This window comes from Neopelma chrysocephalum, unplaced genomic scaffold (genome assembly GCF_003984885.1).
Source record: "Neopelma chrysocephalum unplaced genomic scaffold, ASM398488v2 Primary Assembly neopelma1_82, whole genome shotgun sequence".
NCBI lineage: Eukaryota > Metazoa > Chordata > Aves > Passeriformes > Pipridae > Neopelma > Neopelma chrysocephalum.
The window spans coordinates 4741139-4758894 of record NW_020897744.1 but is presented as its reverse complement, the minus strand read 5'-3'; the positions used below and the strand labels follow the sequence as shown (position 1 = coordinate 4758894).

General features: G+C 48.4%; 1 protein-coding gene across 3 annotated transcripts in view; it reads left to right on the top strand.

Moving 5' to 3' along the window:
• CAMKK1 (calcium/calmodulin dependent protein kinase kinase 1) overlaps positions 1 to 16412 on the top strand; it is a 92932-nt gene extending 76520 nt beyond the window's left edge. For all 3 annotated transcript variants that reach the window (XM_027690931.1, XM_027690933.1, XM_027690932.1), the window contains exons 13-16: positions 1100 to 1187; positions 3011 to 3139; positions 3471 to 3574; positions 11572 to 16412. In XM_027690931.1, the coding sequence (XP_027546732.1) occupies positions 1100 to 1187; positions 3011 to 3139; positions 3471 to 3574; positions 11572 to 11644 (394 nt within the window). In that variant the 3' untranslated portion in view covers positions 11645 to 16412. The remainder of the gene's footprint in view (positions 1 to 1099; positions 1188 to 3010; positions 3140 to 3470; positions 3575 to 11571) is intronic.
• The last annotated feature ends 1344 nt before the right edge of the window (positions 16413 to 17756 follow it).

Below are 17756 nucleotides of genomic sequence, written 5' to 3'. Positions count from 1 at the left end.
TTTGGAAAGATCCTATAACCAAAGCCCATGTAAAGTATTCATAAATTATCAAACAGCAGCTCTGTTTTTGTCAGATTAAAATATCCCTTGCTGTGATGTGGTTTTCATTTTGGTTTGTGATAGTTTATTCCCTTCTCTACTTGGGGCAATGCAGAGGAGGTGGGCACAGCACCTGGTCCTCACCAGTGTTTTTGGTCTCAAATCCAACCCTGCTGGGCAGTGACGTTTTGTGCTGCCAAATTCCATCTCTGTGCAGTTCTTCAAGAGTCATTTGTGACACAGACTTTCAGCTGCCTAATGTGATTCTGTCACATGCTGGCATTTTAATGCAGCAGCACTTTGATCACACAGATCTAGTGTGTTTGGAAGATGTTGCCTGTGTCATTAACCACAGGAGTCATTGCAGCCTTTGGGCTTGAGGGACAAACTGCAGGACCAAGGGCTCCATGTGAATAGAGTGGCTTCTGAGTTCAGGCACTGAGGCATTTAGATCTTGGAAATAGTGTTAAAAATTATGTGTTTTTCTCTTACATCTGTTCATTCTCTCCTTTTGTTACTCCAAGGCTGAGCTGTACAGGTAGGAAATACAGAGTTACTGTCTGGCTGCCATCAGTGTTCATGGAAGCAATTTAATTAACACAACCTGCAGGCTTAGCTTGGAATTTGAATATCATGCAGGGGAGGTTTCATCCAGCACACAGCTGCTCATGATGCAGGTTCAGCAAATCAAGCTCTGCCCTTCTTGATTTGTACAGTTCAACTTCAGTTCTGCTCCCGGGAATGTTTTGTTGTCCCAGAATCTGCCCTCTGAAATTTCCCTATGATGTGCTATCTTTAAAAATGTTCTTAGATCCGTTCAACTGATGTTTCCTTGTGCATTTTGAGAGAGTACCTTTGTGTCAGTGGGCAGAACAGGATAACCAAGCTCTGTAACTGTGGTGCCTGAGGAGGAACCAAGCCAACAAGACCTTCCTTTCCTAAGCCAAGTTTGCAGAGAAAATATCTCCTGAGTGGAGCAGGTTCCTGCAGTAAAAACTGGTCACATCTTGAGCCCTTACAATTCCCTTGTTAACTGACTGCTGCTGTTTTTTTCACTCAGAGCACAGATAAGTGATGAGCTCAAGGAACTGATGCTGCGCATGCTCGATAAAAATCCAGAAACAAGGATAACAGTCCCTGAAATTAAGGTAAATTGGACTTTCATATTAGGGTTTTCAGTCTCAGCTGATTTTGTTGTTCCTGTGGTACCTTCTAATGAGGCAGAGCTGTTCCCAGTGTTTGTTTTGGGAGCTCTCCCTGGCACGCCGTGTCGGAAAGGGAGAGTATTCATTTTGCAGCATCCCAAAGCTCTGTCGATGCTTCTTGCTTGGGGAATATTGACAAAAGCTTTCTTGTTTGCTTATTTAAATGAAAATTACTCAAAAGCTGGCTGATCTCAGTGAATCCCTGAGAGAATCAACGCTGTCAGGGGGACTGCAGAGCCTGTGCTGGCAGTGTTGGACCTGTTAAAGAGGCTGGATGTGAGTTCCTCCTCTGGTCCTTGTGTTGTCAGTGGCCTCAAGGCAGAACATTTGTTTCTCTCACCATTACTTGGGAGATGCTTATTAATAGAAAGAATGAATGGGCCTGGCAGAGCACGATGCTTCACAGGGTTTGGTTTTATTCTGGTTTTGCATGGGCTTGCTGTCCTCCTGTCACCCCTCACTGAGGCCTCAGACCTGCTGGAGGATCTCAAGATTTCCAAAGGGATCCATCAGCATCCTCTGCAGGGGACACAACTCTTGTTTGCTTTGTCTTGGGCCAACACCAGCATGTTTGCCACCAAAGCTGACAATAGAAAGGTTAAGCTTCAAGAAAAAAAAAAGTGATATCTCTTCCCTCCATGCGCAGCAGGTCACAGCCAGTGACCTGGGAAGCCCTTTGGAGCTGTATTTATGGGATTTCACTTGACAGTTCTTGCAAGGGATTTCATAGGCATCCTATAAGATCCCTTGGGTAGAGGAGCAGAGCTGGGTGCTGGCTCTTGTCCCTGGCCATGCACTGAAGGTGCTTGGTGTGCTTGGGGACTTGCCTTGGGTGCTGACAGAGCACATGTCCCTAGTGCCAGGCTGGGCTCTGGGCACAGCCCATGCCCTTGGACAGAGCTTTCCTTGTGTTCACAGCTAAGAAAACCATCCCATGAGAGGCAGCAGAAAGAGGGGGGGGGGTTCTCTGCTGCATGTGAGAGAAAAAGATGAAAACACTCTGGATAACTCAGGTTTTCAAAGCATTTCAGGCCTGTTCAGAGGGCACCGGGTTCCTCCGAGGTGCCGGTGGGTGGCAGTGGATGTGACAGCACTGGGCATTAGGGGATCCCATTTGTCCAGGCACCAAAATCACAGTCACAGAATATGCTGAGTTGGAAGGGACCCACAAGGATCATCAACTCCAGCCCTTATAGCCCTGCACAGACACCCCAACAATCCCACCCTGTGCCTGGGAGCATTGTCCAAACGCTCCTTGAGCTCTGGCAGCCTTGGTGCTGTGCCCACTGCCCTGGGGAGCCTGGTCAGTGCCCAACCACCCTCTGGGGGAGGAACCTTTTCCTGAGATCCAACCTAAACCTCCCCTGACACAACTCCAGGCCATTCCCTGGGTGCTGTCCCTGGTCCCCACAAAGCAGAGCTCAGGGCCTGCTCCTCCTCTACCCCTCCCAAGGAAATTGTGACTGCAACGAGGTTTCTCCTCTTCTCCAGGCTGAACACACCAAATGCCCTCAGCTGCTCCTCACACAGCTTCCCCTCAAGGCCCTTCATCACCTTCATTGCCCTCCTTTGGACACTCTCTAGTGGCTCAATATCTTTCTTACGTTGCGGTGACTGAAATTTCCAAGGCAGCTGGTTGAAAAGCACTGCTGGGAGTGGAAAATGGAGCAGAACAGCTCAACCCTACGCCCCATTTCCCTCCCACCCCACCATCACAGAGCTCTGGTGTGGGAGGCAGAGCCAGAGCTGTGTCTGTCTCTCCCCAGGTGCACCCCTGGCTGACCCGGGGCGGAGAGGAGCCGCTGCCGCTGGAGGAGGAGCACTGCTCCGTGGTGGAGGTGACCGAGGAGGAGGTGAAGAACTCGGTGAAGACCATCCCCAGTTTGCCAGCTGTGGTAGGTACAAACCACAGCCACATCCTCTGGGCTGGGCAAGAGCGTGGGGCTTTGCTGAAGCCTTCAGCTGGTGGAGGAGGTTTGGAGAGGGGACACATGTGCTGCTGGCCTGGGAAGCTTGGCCTTTCCACCCAGTGTGAACTTGTTGTGCCAGAGCACTGCAGCAGCCTGAGTGTCGAGTAGCTGTTCTGTGGGTTCCTTCACTTCGTGCTCTTTGCTGTAATGCTGTTAAATGTCTGTTGAATTATTGAAGAAGCTGTTGTTACTCCTCTGAACTGCCTTCAAGGAGTCGGTCCTGCTGTTCTCACTGGTCTGTTTTTCTTCCTCCAAGATCCTGGTGAAGGCCATGCTAAGAAAACGCTCCTTTGGAAATCCCTTCGAGGTCCAGGCGAGGCGGGAGGAGAGATCCATGTCTGCCCCAGGGAATTTGCTGATGTAGGTATCCACATCCTTGCCTGGCAGAGCAAAGGTGTGTGGGGAGGGTGGAGGAGGCAGTTTGCAAATCTTTTCTGTAGCATTTGAGGACAAAACTCCCCTCTAAAACAAATACTGAAGATAAAATCTACCTCAAGTCCTCTCAGATTGAAATACAATGCATTAATACAGCCTAAAAGCTCTTTTCATAGATGCAGTTCTCTCTGTAAGATGGGTCTGGCCTAAACACATGCAAGGTGCTAAACTTGGGTCTGGTTTTTTACCTGTTAGTTTATAATACGCTGTGATCAAAGATCCATTAGAGACTGGTGAAGCAAAATAAGTTTAATTAGAGTCTAGTCTAGATACATATTAGAGGGTTTAATTCTTCTCTCCTTTTTATGGACAACAGAAATGGTACCAGATGAGCAGTTTGTGTGCTTTTTAAACTCAAAATGAGACGATGGGGTTTGACTGTGGTCTGGGGCCCAAATCTGAGCAGAGACACGTGGGCAGACAAAGAACACTTTGAAATTCCTTTTTCATTTGAGAGCACATACAGTATTTTTTCACACTGACAGTTGTGAAATAGTGGAACATGTTGCAGCAGGATATTTTGGAGGCAGGGTATAAATGGCTGTATTGGGATTAAAAAGGGAATAGACATATTAATGACTAATAGGTTCAGCAGCAGCATTTAAACATGATGTTCTGTATGTACAGGGGTGGGGAGAGAATTCCTCTGCCCTTTACTTGGTTCTTACTATTCCTCCCTAATTTTTATCACTAATTCCTTTCAGAGACAGGATTCTGGGCCATCAGTCCAGTAAGTACCAGCTGGACCATTAGCTTGATCTGGGACAATTATTTTTCTATAAGTAAAGTTCTCACCCCACAGGATCTGTAAGGCTTGGTTCACAACAAAGCTGTGTCGTCCCAAAATGATGCTTTTCCACCCAAAATCCCAGCACCATGCCTGGCAGACTCCCCTGAGGGTGTGCTGATTCTCACTGCACCACTGACAATGCAATTGGAGGAGTCTCTCTCTGCCTCACAGGTGTGTGGGGATTTGAGGGCTCAGCTCAATTAAGGATGATAATGCTTTAGGTCCCAACTGTGTATTGGAGGTTTCACTGGAGACTCTGCCTTGGAGTCCAGGGCCTGACAGCACTTTAACATTTTAACACCCTGTACACGAGTGCTGCTGTGGGACATTTCTGGAGCGTGGCAGTCACAGCTTAGCACAAGGGATTTGTCCTCATTTGTTTCCCTTGGCTCATTGCCTTCCAAATTAGTTATTGCTAATTGGACACACGTCCCTACCCATATCTTCAACTATCATTCCTGGTCCCTGCATTGCATTACTCTGAGATAGGGAAACATTTACTAAATTCAAAGAAAAATGTATTTTATTCTTCCCAGTGTCCCTGACAGCTCACTCAGAGCAAGGCAGGATTGCTTCTTTTCAAACCCTGCCTGAACTGATATTTCAAGGTGATCACACTGAGCCTATTTCCAAGAGGGACCTGTTCCCTCCCACCTTCACTTGAGGTGCTTGAAAACCTGTGCCACCAACTACCCATCTAGTGGGAAAACTCCTTAACCCTGTGGCTGCTTCCTGCCTGGAGCTGGTGCTTTATTATCTTCCCAGAATAAGTAAAGTTCATTTGATCTCACATAGCTGTGAAGCTTCTGATCAGCCACATAATCAGTGTCTAATCCTTTTTAAAATCATTTTAGGCCTTTAACATCAGCTGTAAGCCTCCACTTTTATTTGCCTCCTTTGTAAAGTTGCTGGTCCAATTCTTCTCAGCTTATACAAACCCAGCATCTTTCCCTGTCTCTGCTCATTCCAGCCCTGTGTTTTATTCAGGCTCCTTGTACAGACTAAAGGGTTTTTTTTTAAAGTGTATAATTTCCACTTTTGTGCTGCTGTGTCCAGTGCCCTTAGTTTATAAAAACTTTTCAGGCCAGGGATGGAGCTGTGGCCATGCTGGGCTGGCCTCTGCCCAGCCAGTGTAATGTCCAAAATTATTGTGAATGGCCTTTGAATGTGCCAGTTCTCCACTGCACTAATCCCTGCTCTTAATTTCTCAGTCTCATGCCATCAGTGCCAGGTTTTGGCAGTAACAATTGACTTTATCCTAAATTAATTCACGCATAACTGGAGCTTTGAGAACCTGTCTCAAACCCCTTCTGTTTAAAAGGAAAACACTGGCCAAGTCTCTTCAACAAAATGTTGTATATTAAACACTACAGCGGGGATGCTCCTTTTAAGGAATGTGGATTATTATTATTTCAAACTTTGGAAAATGCTTTACTGGCTGAATCTAATGAAAATTGCTTCAAATTTAAATAGATGTGTTGCATCTAATGACATTAATTGTAAGTGAACCGAGTCTAAATGGGAATGTTCATTGTTCACTCTTGATTACAGTGTTATTTCCACAGGGACAAACAGAGTAGACACTAAGCTCATCCAGTCCTTAATTCATAGTGGGTTGTTCCCTAGAAGAACACCCCTTAATACGCACATAAAGTATAATATCAGTGCCAATGTTATGAATAGCACTGTGTTAGTTAAAAAAAATTTCGAGTGAGTCGACGTTGCTATAAATTTTTAGGATCTTGCAGGAACAGAGAATATTGATGTAGTAAAGGCTCTGCAGGGTTTCTGCATGTCCAGCACCCTTGTAGCTGGACAGGGGACCCCAGAACTGGGAGCTGGCAGAAGAGCAGTGCCTGCAGCCATCGCTGCTCTCTGGACCTGTGGTTGCCCACAAGGGGCTGAGACAAAAATGAGCCCCACATTCCCAAGCTCTCCTCCACAGAGCTCCTCCTCCCCAGTGGTAGTGTCTTTAGAGAGAGCTAAATCAGCTTTTGTAATTGCATCTCCTTCTAGTTATAGGTAGGAAACAACTCATTGTGTTGCTACGGAAGAGAAAAAGAAAAGCAATTAGAAAACTCCAGTTTCGCATTCAATTTATTTAATTGGGCTGCATGGGAAATTGCTGGAGCCCCACTCACTGCTGCCTCAAGCATCTTATATCTGTGCCCATTCTGAGGATGTATTTTGCAGGAAATCCTCTGGCAGCTGAGCCTGCTTTCTGGCATTTGATGCCTAATTGATGATTCTTAAAATGGAGCTGTCCTTCAAGCTCACTCTTTGGGATTTGGAGAGGAGGAAGCTGAGTCATGTGGCTGAATCTTTGTTCATTTCTCCCTGCATTACCTACACAGTGTGCTGGGCTCTGTAGCTGGAAATGCTTCATGCCATAGCAGGGGAGCTTTCATGTTCATAGCCTTGATTCCTTTAGAGGACACCATTAAGACACCCATGATTTGAAATAGTTCTTAAGTTAATACTGGGAGGAGAGAAGGCTTTTTTAGCACTCCTTAGACCTGGAGGAAGCAAACCCTCTCATGGCTGTTATTTATTGCTCTGTTTATCAGCACTGAACAGCTTAAGAGGCAGCTGTTAAGTGCAGGCACACTCAGCAGGTGGAGAGGAACTGAAATGAAGATGCCCCCATTTAGCAGTTCTTGTTTTGCACACCCAGAGTCGTGTGAGTGCTGCCAGCTGTCACCTTACCCTGTCACTGGGGTGGTGTCCAGGTGTCCCTGGATCCTGCCTTTCATGCAGGATCTCCCAGAGAGGCAGTGATTCATGGAGCCCTGCAGGTCCTGCACACTGTGGCCAGGTTCAAGCCCATCATTAGCAGTGGCTGCAGAAGCAACTGATTCTTTCTAATTTTCCAGTTTCACAGTATTTTTTTTTTAAGCCCAGCTGTTCACAGCTGAGTTCTGGGTTTGTGTTTGCTGCATTTCTTCTGCCTGCTCCAGATTTCTCCTAATTGAGTCAGCACTGGCTTCACCACATTTTATTGCTCTCATTAATTGCAGCTACTACCTATCAAATTAATTGCTGTGTTTTGACAGACCCAATTTACTTTCCCATTATGGCTGCTATTGCTATTGATGAAATGTGGTTGTCGGCTCCTATATGAGGGATCAGTTGATATTTAAAAAGCCTACTCTGTTTCCAGCCTTCCCAGAAAGAGAGCAAAACAGCCATCACTGCCCCTAAGGCCATATTATCCATGTAAGTTAGGCAGGAGGAAGCCAAGGGGGAAAAGGAGGTAAAAAAAGTGTCTGACCCAGGTCTCCAAGCAGAAACAGCTTCTCCCAAAGCAGCCTGGAGGCACCTGCCTTGCAGGGACTTTGTGCTGAGAGAGTTCCAGGGCTCAGTGCCATAGGGCTGCTCAAAAATAGGCTGCAGAGGTTCTCCTCGGTCAGCCAAGATTATAGCATCAGCTTTGACAAGGGAAGAACTGCAGGTTGGGTTTAAATTTGCCAGATGTTTCCACTAAAGATGCTCCCTTGGTCTCTGTTGGTGCTCGGTGTCTGTCTCTCCAGTCCCGGGGAGATTTTGGGTAGGGACCACATCAAGCTGTCAGACAGAGTGAAACCCAACCAGAAACCTTACCAGTTTTCACTGCAGAGAGAACTACATGTCTTGTGGGAAGAGCCATGCCCCACATGCAGGTAGGTATCCTCACAGGACCAAGGCTGTGGCACAGGATTTTCCTCTGGAATGATCCACCATCGGCAGGTCCCTCCAGCGAGGGGCCCACTGCTGCTGTGGCTCTGCCCCATTGCATGTAGTGGTGATGCCAGGCCACGATAGGATACAAGACCTCCAGAGGAGCTAAATTACATGGCCCAGGGACATCAGCAGTGTGCTGGAAGCTGTCTGGAGCTTTCAGCAGTGGTAGGGGCTGGAGTGGGTTTGTACCAGTGCCCGTCCTCATCTGTCCTTCAGGCTGCAAATGAATGTGGCTGGTGCTCCTTCCCCCATTCCACTCTGCTCACTAGGCTGGTTAAGGCACGGAAATACAAGCTCCTTTGCCTGCTGCCATCATCTTCATGATCACTTTCTTCCTTTGTCTCATTGTTTTGCTCTCAGGGACAGATTCCTCTTAAACACATCTGTACATTTGCATCCATCTTTAAGGTAATTCTGTGTCTGTGTTTCCCCTGGGTGCTGTAGAAACCCCCTCAGCCTGTGTGTCCCCTCCTCAGCCTGTGTGATTCGTGTGGTAGTGAGAACATTTGGCTCCATCCCTCCTTCCTGTAGGAGCAGGTTTGCTGCACTCATTCTCTGTGTGTGACACTAATGTTTATGAATGCTCTTAATTATTATTACTATTTGTGATTCTTTGACATTTCAACTGCTTTTAGGGAGGGAGGGGTGAAAAAAGCCAGGGGGGTGTCAGCAGGAACTGGTGCTCAGCCCCATGTTTGTGGAGGGAATAGCTACAGAATTTGGGAAAGGCTGAGCTTTGGAATTTGGGCTTGGGTTTATTATTTAGTGATGATGCAAAAGAAATAGAGGTGGAGCCATCTCTGCTCCAGATGCTCCCCTGTGCTTCTGCCTCTGGTGCAGCACTGAGAAGACTGAAATTGGTTGCTCCAGGTGACCACCCAACCCCACCTCAGCCAGGGCTTCATCAGATCGTGGTCACCTGTCCAACCACTTGCACAGACCCTTCTAGGAAGTGGTTGGGCCAGTTAATTCTGTTAAATAACAGAATAGCATTAATGCAAACCATGACAAGCTGCTTACAAACATCTTGGTGTGAAGTCCCAGGATCCAGTGCTTAGGCAGGACACAGCCTCCAGCTGGGCCTGGAAAGATCTGGGCTGGGCTGAGCTGGGAAAGAGCTGCATGGCTCTGAATACCTTTGGGAGCAGCTCTGGCGCTCTGGAGGCTCTGCCTGGCTCCTGGTTTATCACTCCAAGACAAATGGATGAGCCAGAGCCAGGATGTCGCCTGCTCTGAGTGAGGAAGGACTTGCAGAGATTCTCCAAAAATAGGAGAAGGCAGGGGAGGAGGATGGGGACTGACGTGGCGCCGGTGGGGACAGCTGGTGCCACTGCCTGCTGCTGCCTCCTCCGTGGGCAGGAAGGGACTTCAGCAGCCTGGATGGGGGCAGAGTGTTGGTATTTAGTGGGGGCTCAGTGGAGGAATTAAGCACTTGCCAGGGGGGTGTGTATATGCTGTGATTCAGTAGGTTGTCCCACTCCATCCCTGTCCTGTGTTTTGGAGGGAAGTGCTGTGAGGCTCATTCCCTGCTGGACACAGAATCCCCTCAGTGTCTGTGATCTCCCTGCAGCTCCCGTGGTGAACAGCCATGTCCTCTCCTGGATAATTGCACAGGTCAGGCTTTGCTTGCCTGTGGCTTAGAAAATGTAGCAGAAATACAGTCTTATTTCTTACAAAGAGTAATTTAAGGGGGATTCACATCCAGCCTCAGGCCTCACAGCATGAGCAAGGTTCCTGTGGAGCATTGGTGTCCTGGTCTCTGCTGCTCCATGGCAGCAGGTTTTTGGCTGGTGTTTGCACTGTGAGGGTCCTTTCATCTTGCCACAAGGGTTTGGAGAGGCAGGGGCTGCTCAGGGTGGTGGGGGAGCATTGAACACACCCCAGACAGGGAGCAGGAGCAGCAGGATATGCTGGGCTGTGCCAGAGAGCAGAGCCTCTGCTGCTAAATGTGGTGATCAGTCATTTAAAGAGGGTGATGACAGGCACTGAAGACAGAGCTGTTCCTCAGCCTCCCCCGCAGGGAAATGGTCCCTGGGTTCAAGGTCAGGTTTATTGCAGGGCTTTGCTGGAGCAGAGGGAAAAGGGAACGTGATTTTTGATCATTTCTGGTTTCTTCAAAAATTGGTTTAGCCCTGTGTGTCCTTTCAGAGTTGTTCCCAGACAGAGCTCCAAACCCACGTTTCCCAAATGCTGTGTGCTCCAGACACGTGCAGCAGTGCTGATGCTCCATGGCAGAGCTTGTCCATGCAGATTCTCCTACAGAATTCCCTGGAGCAGATTGCCCAGGGAAGTTGTGGATAGCTCACCCTGGAAATGTTTGAGGCCAGGTTGGATGGGGCTCTGAGCAACCTGGTCTAGTTGAAGGTGTCCCTGCCCACAGCAGGGGGATTGGAACAAGATGAGCATTAAGGTCCCCCTTCCATCCCAAACCATTCCACAATTCCATGATGCAGCCAGGCTGTCCTGAGTGAGGCTGGACACCCTGGGAAACGCAGATTCTTGGAGTATCATCACCTCCTTGATGTTGTGGATATCTTCATGATGGAGAAATGGGGTTTTAGGTGAAGGCATCAGCCTGCCATCGGTCACTGCTGTGGGATGTTGTGGGTGGCACCTGGAGGTGTCCCCTTTTCTCCATCCAGTCCAGAGCAGTGACAGTTTTCTCTGGTCAAATCTTGGCCATGGGCTGTGTGTGGATGGCTGGGCTGGGTGGAGATGTTGCTCCTCAAGGATGGCCCAGACTGCAGGTACAGCTCAAGCCTTTTACGTGAGAAAACATCAGAAATTAGGAATAGGAGGAAAAGGCTGAAGGTATGGTGGTGAATGTGCAATGCAAGTAAGTTACTTTGGTTATAATTCTATGCCTGCTGCTCTCAGGATTTGGGTACTGCTGTTTTGGGGACCAGACAAACTCACAGAAGCTGAAATCGCACAGTTTTTGTGTAGGACAAGCTGAGCTCTGGTGGAAACATTTAGTTTTATTGCCATTTACAGCGGGGCTTTGGAGAAGCAGTTATGGGATCAAGCCATCCCTCTGATCCTTGTAAAAAAATCAGATTAAAGGAAAGCAAGCCAGAACTCTCCAAATACAAACTGGATAATTTGAAAACATTGCTGCTGGTCTGCAGGACTTTCCCCAAGAACCAGATACCTCCTTGTGATGCTGCAGCTGGAGGAGGGCATTCAGGGAAGTGCAAAGCTCAGTTTTTGGGGTGCAGAGACCAAGCAAGTGTCCAGGCACAAGCTGCACATCACTTCAGGGATATTGCTGAGGTGTTTTTGTGGTGCCAGCAGAACAGGCTGGTTCATTGCTATTCCCTCTTAATATTGATATTGCTGACTTGGGTTGGACAAAGCACCCCCTGCCTTGCTCTGTGCCTATAATCTCTTTGTTCCTTTGCCATTCCTGTAGAAAACAAGGGAGCAGAGAAGGAGCCAGGGACCCGGAGCTGCCTGACGTGTGTGAAGACGAAGCCACGTCCTGAGGCCGCCCGGCCGGTCACGCACGTGCTGCTGCTGTTGTGCCCATCGTGGTGTTGTGTAGCACCATCGCCCTCATCACCCCCTCTGGGGCCTGCAAAGCAAAAAAAACACCACCAAACAAAAGCCACCAAAATGGGACCCACCCAGAAAACCAGGCAGGAGGAGCAGAGCAGCCAGAAGGAGCAGAGCGAGTCCTCGGGCGAGGTGTCCGTGCCCTCCTCCGTGTGTGCCTTGCTCTCCACTTGTGCTTCACCCCTGGGCTCTGTCCTTGGGTGTCTTGGCTGAGGAATGTGGGTTTATTTGTAACGTTCTCTCAGGGGTCCTTCACCCCAGAGGCTTTTTCCTTGCGTTTTTGCGTTCTCTTATTTCAAGCATCAGGAGGGAAAACAACGTCGGAGCCAGGTTTTGTGTCAGAGGGCAACTGTTTTATTGAATGCACGAGTAAAGCACTTCTGTGTGTCAGGACACAGTCCTGCTCCTGGTGTGGAGCTGATGGCAGAATTTGGGTATCAGCTAAATGAGGATGAGATATTGCTTTTGGAGTGAACACTCTCTCCCTCCCTATGCCTTTCTTTCTCTTTTTTTTCCCTTCTCCTCTTACCCTCAGTTTTGCACAGTGTCAGTCCCACTTGCTTTAGTCAGGGCAGTGTTGTGAAATGGAAGTTACACCATGCAGTGAGCCTTGGAATGTCACAGAGCTCTGGACCATGGGGATATGCTGCTACCTGGAACAGCTTAGTGCACCAGGGACACCTGCTAACCAAGGCTGCTCTTCCCAAAGAGCTGGGAATGCCCCCCATCAGCTGCACCCAGTCCTGCACCCACAGACCCTGTTCTCAAGCTGAAAAGAGCTGCAGGTTTTGGGTTTATTTTATTTCATTCATTTCCCTCACTCATCTCCTAGCTTGTGTACCTGATGCTTTTAAACCTTAATTTCCTGAAAACCACCCAAACTGGGAGAGCTCCCCAGGATGGAAAATGTTGGTGGAGGGTTCTTAGACTAAGGAAAGCTACAGAACACAAGATCACAACTTGATCTTTTGATTTATTTTTTTAAGGCTTTCGTTTTTAATTTTATTTTAAGACTGTAATTTTTATGCATGTGCTGATGCTGCTATTTTATCCATAGATTGCTTCTAAACTTGGATTAGAAGCTTCATCTCTACAGTTTGACAAGAGGTGAGAGATTGCACTTAAAAAGGAAATGCAGCCATTTCCATGGCTATTGCCTGAATAGACTTGTGTGGATAATCTGGAATTCCACTCTTGCATTCAGAGAGTAAAAACCAGTGACATCAATTCATCAAAATATATGTCATTATTTTCCCTTGGGCTTGGGGACCTTATGGAGTCTGAACATGCCCTCGGGAAGCCAATGGGATTGGAATCTTATTTTATAGCACTTAAATAAAGCACATGATTACATTTGGTTCCTACACAATCATCTTACTGTCTTTTTTTTTTTTAAGTTTAATCCTGAGGACTTTGTTCCTTAATTTTTTGTTTAAGGAGATACCTGTACAAGGGTTGTTGGTAGTGACTGGTGTATACTGGTGTTCCTGTTCTGTTTGCTGTGATCTATCTTGGTGGTTCCCAATGTTTTCATAGCTGGGCTTTGCTGCCAGTGCCTTCTGCCTGTCCCCAGCCTGTCACCTCCCCTCGCTCATCCTCAGCCACCTCGGTGGGATGCCCAGCAGTCACATCTCACCTGTAAATATTGGCAAATTGGGAAATAATATTGCATCTAATGGATTTCACTGAGGAGACCTTTAATATTTAAAGCTGGCAATTATGTTGGATCCTGGAAAGGTTACTGCTGTAGGCCTGAGCTCTGCACTGCTGCATCCAGGTGCTAAACCCTGCCTGTTTGTGTGTCTGTCTGTGCTCAGCATCCTCCAAGGGACCCTGGTCCTGCACCAGCTGATCCATCCCACTGGGACACTGGACCTTTTGCTGGGATCCTGCTACCTTGTAATGAAGATTTAAGTACCCAGAGACAGGGAGTGAAAGTGGAGATGGGGACTCAGCAGATCTGAGGGCACAGGAGGCTCTGCAGATGGAAAAGACTGGCCAGGAGGAGGGATGGGCTCTGGATACAACCTGGGCTGTGCTGGGGTGCCACCAGCTCCTGCTGCACACCAGGGGCCAAGCTGGACAAACTGTCCTCCAGTTTGGGGGGAAAAAAGGACTTTCTCCAGCTGGTGTCCCCAGGGCAGGGCCAGGGAGTGGCCTTGGGACAAGGTCACATCTCAGGAAGGCACCTTACCCCTGGGAGAAAGGGGAGTACTGATCAGCCTTATCCCTGTGCGACTTCTGAGCTCTAAGCAATACTTGGGTCGTGCTCAAAGAGCTCTAGGAATGCAAACATGGGGTTAGTTCTTGTATTTTTAATATGTGGTAAGAATAATTTGCTAATCCAGGCAGCTGGGGTTATTTTAGTGATGCCCAAGGGGTGGGAGCTGGCAGGGCAAGGCTGCAGGAGGGCTGTTCTCAGCCTCAGTTAATGCAACCAAACAAATTATAATTTACAAATTAACTCCATGTCGTGTTCCTTTAGTGGTAGCTAAAGCATCACTTCAGTTTTGGAGGGGAATGGATGTTTTTTTATCATTATCCCAAAATGTACTTTGAAATATTTGCCCTTTCAGCTGAAAGAAATCCTTCCGGAGCTGTTCCCACAGGTCCAGGAAGCAGCCAGAGTTGTACAGCTGAAAACTTGCATGAAATGAGATGAAAAAGGTGCCCTGGCAGCAAGAGAAACAGAGAGGCAAAAATAGGGTCTACTTCTCACTCAGCTGTAATGAAATCCTTGTTTGGGTGTGTGTTAGAGTAGCTTGGAGCACTGCTGGTCCTGCTCTGAAGAAAGGAAGAGACTAAAGAGAGTGTTTATTTGAAAATAAACATCTCTGGCAAGGCAGCACTTTTAGCTGTTGAGGAAAAGGATCCTCCTTAGCTGGATGGGTAAATATTTGTCTGCTTGTGTCTGTGATTGAGGGGATGGGGTTCAGTGTGGGCTCCAAGAAGCGAGAAGAGCTGGTGTGGGCACGTTCTGTTGCTTTTGTGTGTGCTCTGTATTTTCCCCTCCAAATCCTCACTTACCTGTGCTGTTCCTGGAGCACCAGGATGGTCTGAACTGTGTTAGCTGGGCTCTGAGTCCCAGGGAGGGCTCCTCTTTCCCCTAGCACAATAGCACCATTGGCTCTGTCAGCTTTTCCAGCTTGGGAATGCTGAGGGACTTTGAAGGAAATTTCTCTTTTGGGGGAAATACAGGAGGTAGATTTCTTTGTCTTGCTCAACTAATGGCTCTGGGCCTTCAGTTTGGGGGGTAGTGCTAAACAAAAATCCTGGCCTAGTCTCCCCTGTCTGGCAAGGAGGAATGCTCAGTCCATGTCTTTAACCCTTTGGGCAGGAATGTGTTGCTATGATGGTCACACTTGCAAATAAATGAGGTTTTCAGCATCAGGGCTGGTGGTGGGAAGCCAAACTTTGTGTCCAGCTGCATCCAAAGGGAGCCCGGCAGGGGACAGTGGAGCTGCTCCATGCAAAACAAATTGTGGCTCGACAAAACAACTCCCAGGGTGGGATTTAATTCCTTATTTATTGCCAGGCTTGCAAGGAGGAGCCAGTGGGGGAAATTTCGTGTTCCTTCAGCACAACTCTGTGTCCCGAAGGCATCGACAGCGCTGCCACAGGGGCCAGGGGAAGATCCTCCATCTGTGCTGTGTGGCTGGGAGCTTGTTTGCTCTCTCCAGCTCAGTGCTTTCCCTGCCCAAAAACACCAGGAGCTTTGTCCTACAGGATCATTTATGCTCTTGGACACCTTCATCCATGATTCCAGGTGCAGAGCCCCCATGTCCAGTGCTTGAGAGCTGCTCAGTGTTACTGTTCTGCCACAAGCAAAGCTGGTCCTGGTTTGGGATGGGTGATCCCAGCTCTGTGTGGGATGGCACAGGCAGGGGAGGCAGGATCCTTTCTGCCCCCAGGGGATGGGGATCTCAGTCAGTGTAAGAACATTTCCAGAGGCAGGAGAGCTGTGCTGGGGGATCCTGCTGGGGGCACCACTGTGTCCAGTGTCCAGCAGGGAGACTGGAAAGCAGATAGTGGAGGTTTTGTGTGTAAATATAACTTAGTTTGGGTGCCAAACTTCCCTGCTTTACCAGGGCACATTTACAGTGGAGTTTGCTGAGCACAGCAGTGGAAGGGATTCCTTTCTGGCCCAGAGCCTCCCACAGAAGATGCTCTGCTCAAGTCCCTCCCAAGCTGAATTAACCTGGATTATCCCATGACCCTGTTGCTCTGAATGCAGCCTTCCATAGGATGAGGGAAGGAAAGCAGCTGGACAGTTGCTGCCTTTCTCCTCCCCTTCCTGAAGAAAAGCCATGTACACTCAGAGCTGCTGCTCACAGACACCAGGCCCTCAGTCAGTAACCACAAGCCATCAATCAAAGCTTTCCAAAAAACCGTGTAAATTCAAGAAAAAAACAGATTGCAACTTCTGAGGGTGTCATTCAGATCCTCTGTGCCGTATTTTTGCTGCTGTTTCCGATTTCTTGGCCTGTTCTACTTTAAGTCTCTTGTTCCACTCGGTGTTCAATCTCTGACCCTGTGTGTGCTCTGCTATGACTCAAGCATGATGTAAATGCACTCAGAACTGTAACAGCACGTGGCTGTTACACTGTAAATATGTACCATGAAGAGAGAGGCTATTTTTTGCATGCTTTTGTACTGTAGAACTGAGGAGAAAATGACAATAAAAGTCCACAGAGATGACACTGGGTGTAAGTGCAGTTCCTGAAACGGGGCTGGGTGATGCTCTCGTGTTCTCTCTGCTGTTAAACCTTCTCTGTGCTTTTAGATACAGCAGAGAGGGGCTTGGAGGCCTTCCTTTCATCCCCCTTTCCCTCTTGGGCTTTTCCTGGATGAAGAGGCTCAGGGACACATTCCTGCTCAGGTGACACATCCCCAACTGTTACAGTCTCCTGCTGCAATGGGGCTGGGCAAGTTTTTTTGAATTAATTCTATTTACCTCCAAAGAAACATGCAATTTGCTTTGAAGAGGGGTTGGGGTTGGTCTGAGTTAGAACTCACATGGCTTCGTTGTGGAAATCACAGCAAATCCTGGGTTTTTCTGGTGCCATGGGACAGGAGTGGCTGGCTGACCCCACACAGCTCCAGGGACCTTCCTCCAGGAGAGGCATCCAGGGGCACTGCATTCCTCTCGTTCTTATATTACCAAAAAAGAAGAAAAAAGGTGAAGGTTTCTGTGTTTATTCCCTGTCACTGTTGTTGGAGAGCTCGGGGTGTTCACCTGGAGAAGGCCTCAGGGAGACCTTAAAGCCCCTTCCAATGCATGAAGGGGCTCCAGGAGAGCTGGAGAGGGACTGGGGACAAGGGATGGAGTGAGAGGACAAGGGGAAATGGCTTCAAACTGCCAGAGGGCAGGGTTGGATGGGATATTGGGAAAAAATTCTTCCCTGTGAGGGTGGTGAGGCCCTGGCACGGGTTGCCCAGAGAAGCTGTGGCTGCCCCATCCCTGGAGGTGTTTGAGGCCAGATTGGACGGGGCTTGGAGCAACCTGGGATAGTTGAAGGTGTCCCTGCCCATGGCAGGGAGTGGAATGAGATGGTCTTTAAGGTCCCTTCCCACCCAAACCATCCTGGGATTGTGTGTTCTGCCCAAACACACAAAGGGCCCAATAACTGTTGGTGCCAAACCCACCTGTTAATTGGTGGCTGTATAAATTGCTGGCAACCACCACCACAAAGGGAAGGAAAACAGCTCCCTATGAGGGACCAGCAGAGGCTCAGGTGGGAAATGGGGACATTGAGAGCACCTTACTGAACAAGCATTTCCCTGGATTAGTGCTGTTTCCCACTCCAGGTGGATCCATACCCCACTATTTTGTCAAGGAGGAAATAAAATACTGAAGGCATCTAATTGCTGGTTCCCCAGGGATGCAGTGTCCTGGTGGGGTCACATCACTGCCACAACTGCACATCCAGCCCTGAGACACGGTCGGTGACGTGCCCCACAGGGCCACTCAATGCCCCCTGAGGTTTATGGTCATTTAGGATCTTGCTGGGGACTCCGTTTGGGATTGGATTCAGCCAGGTA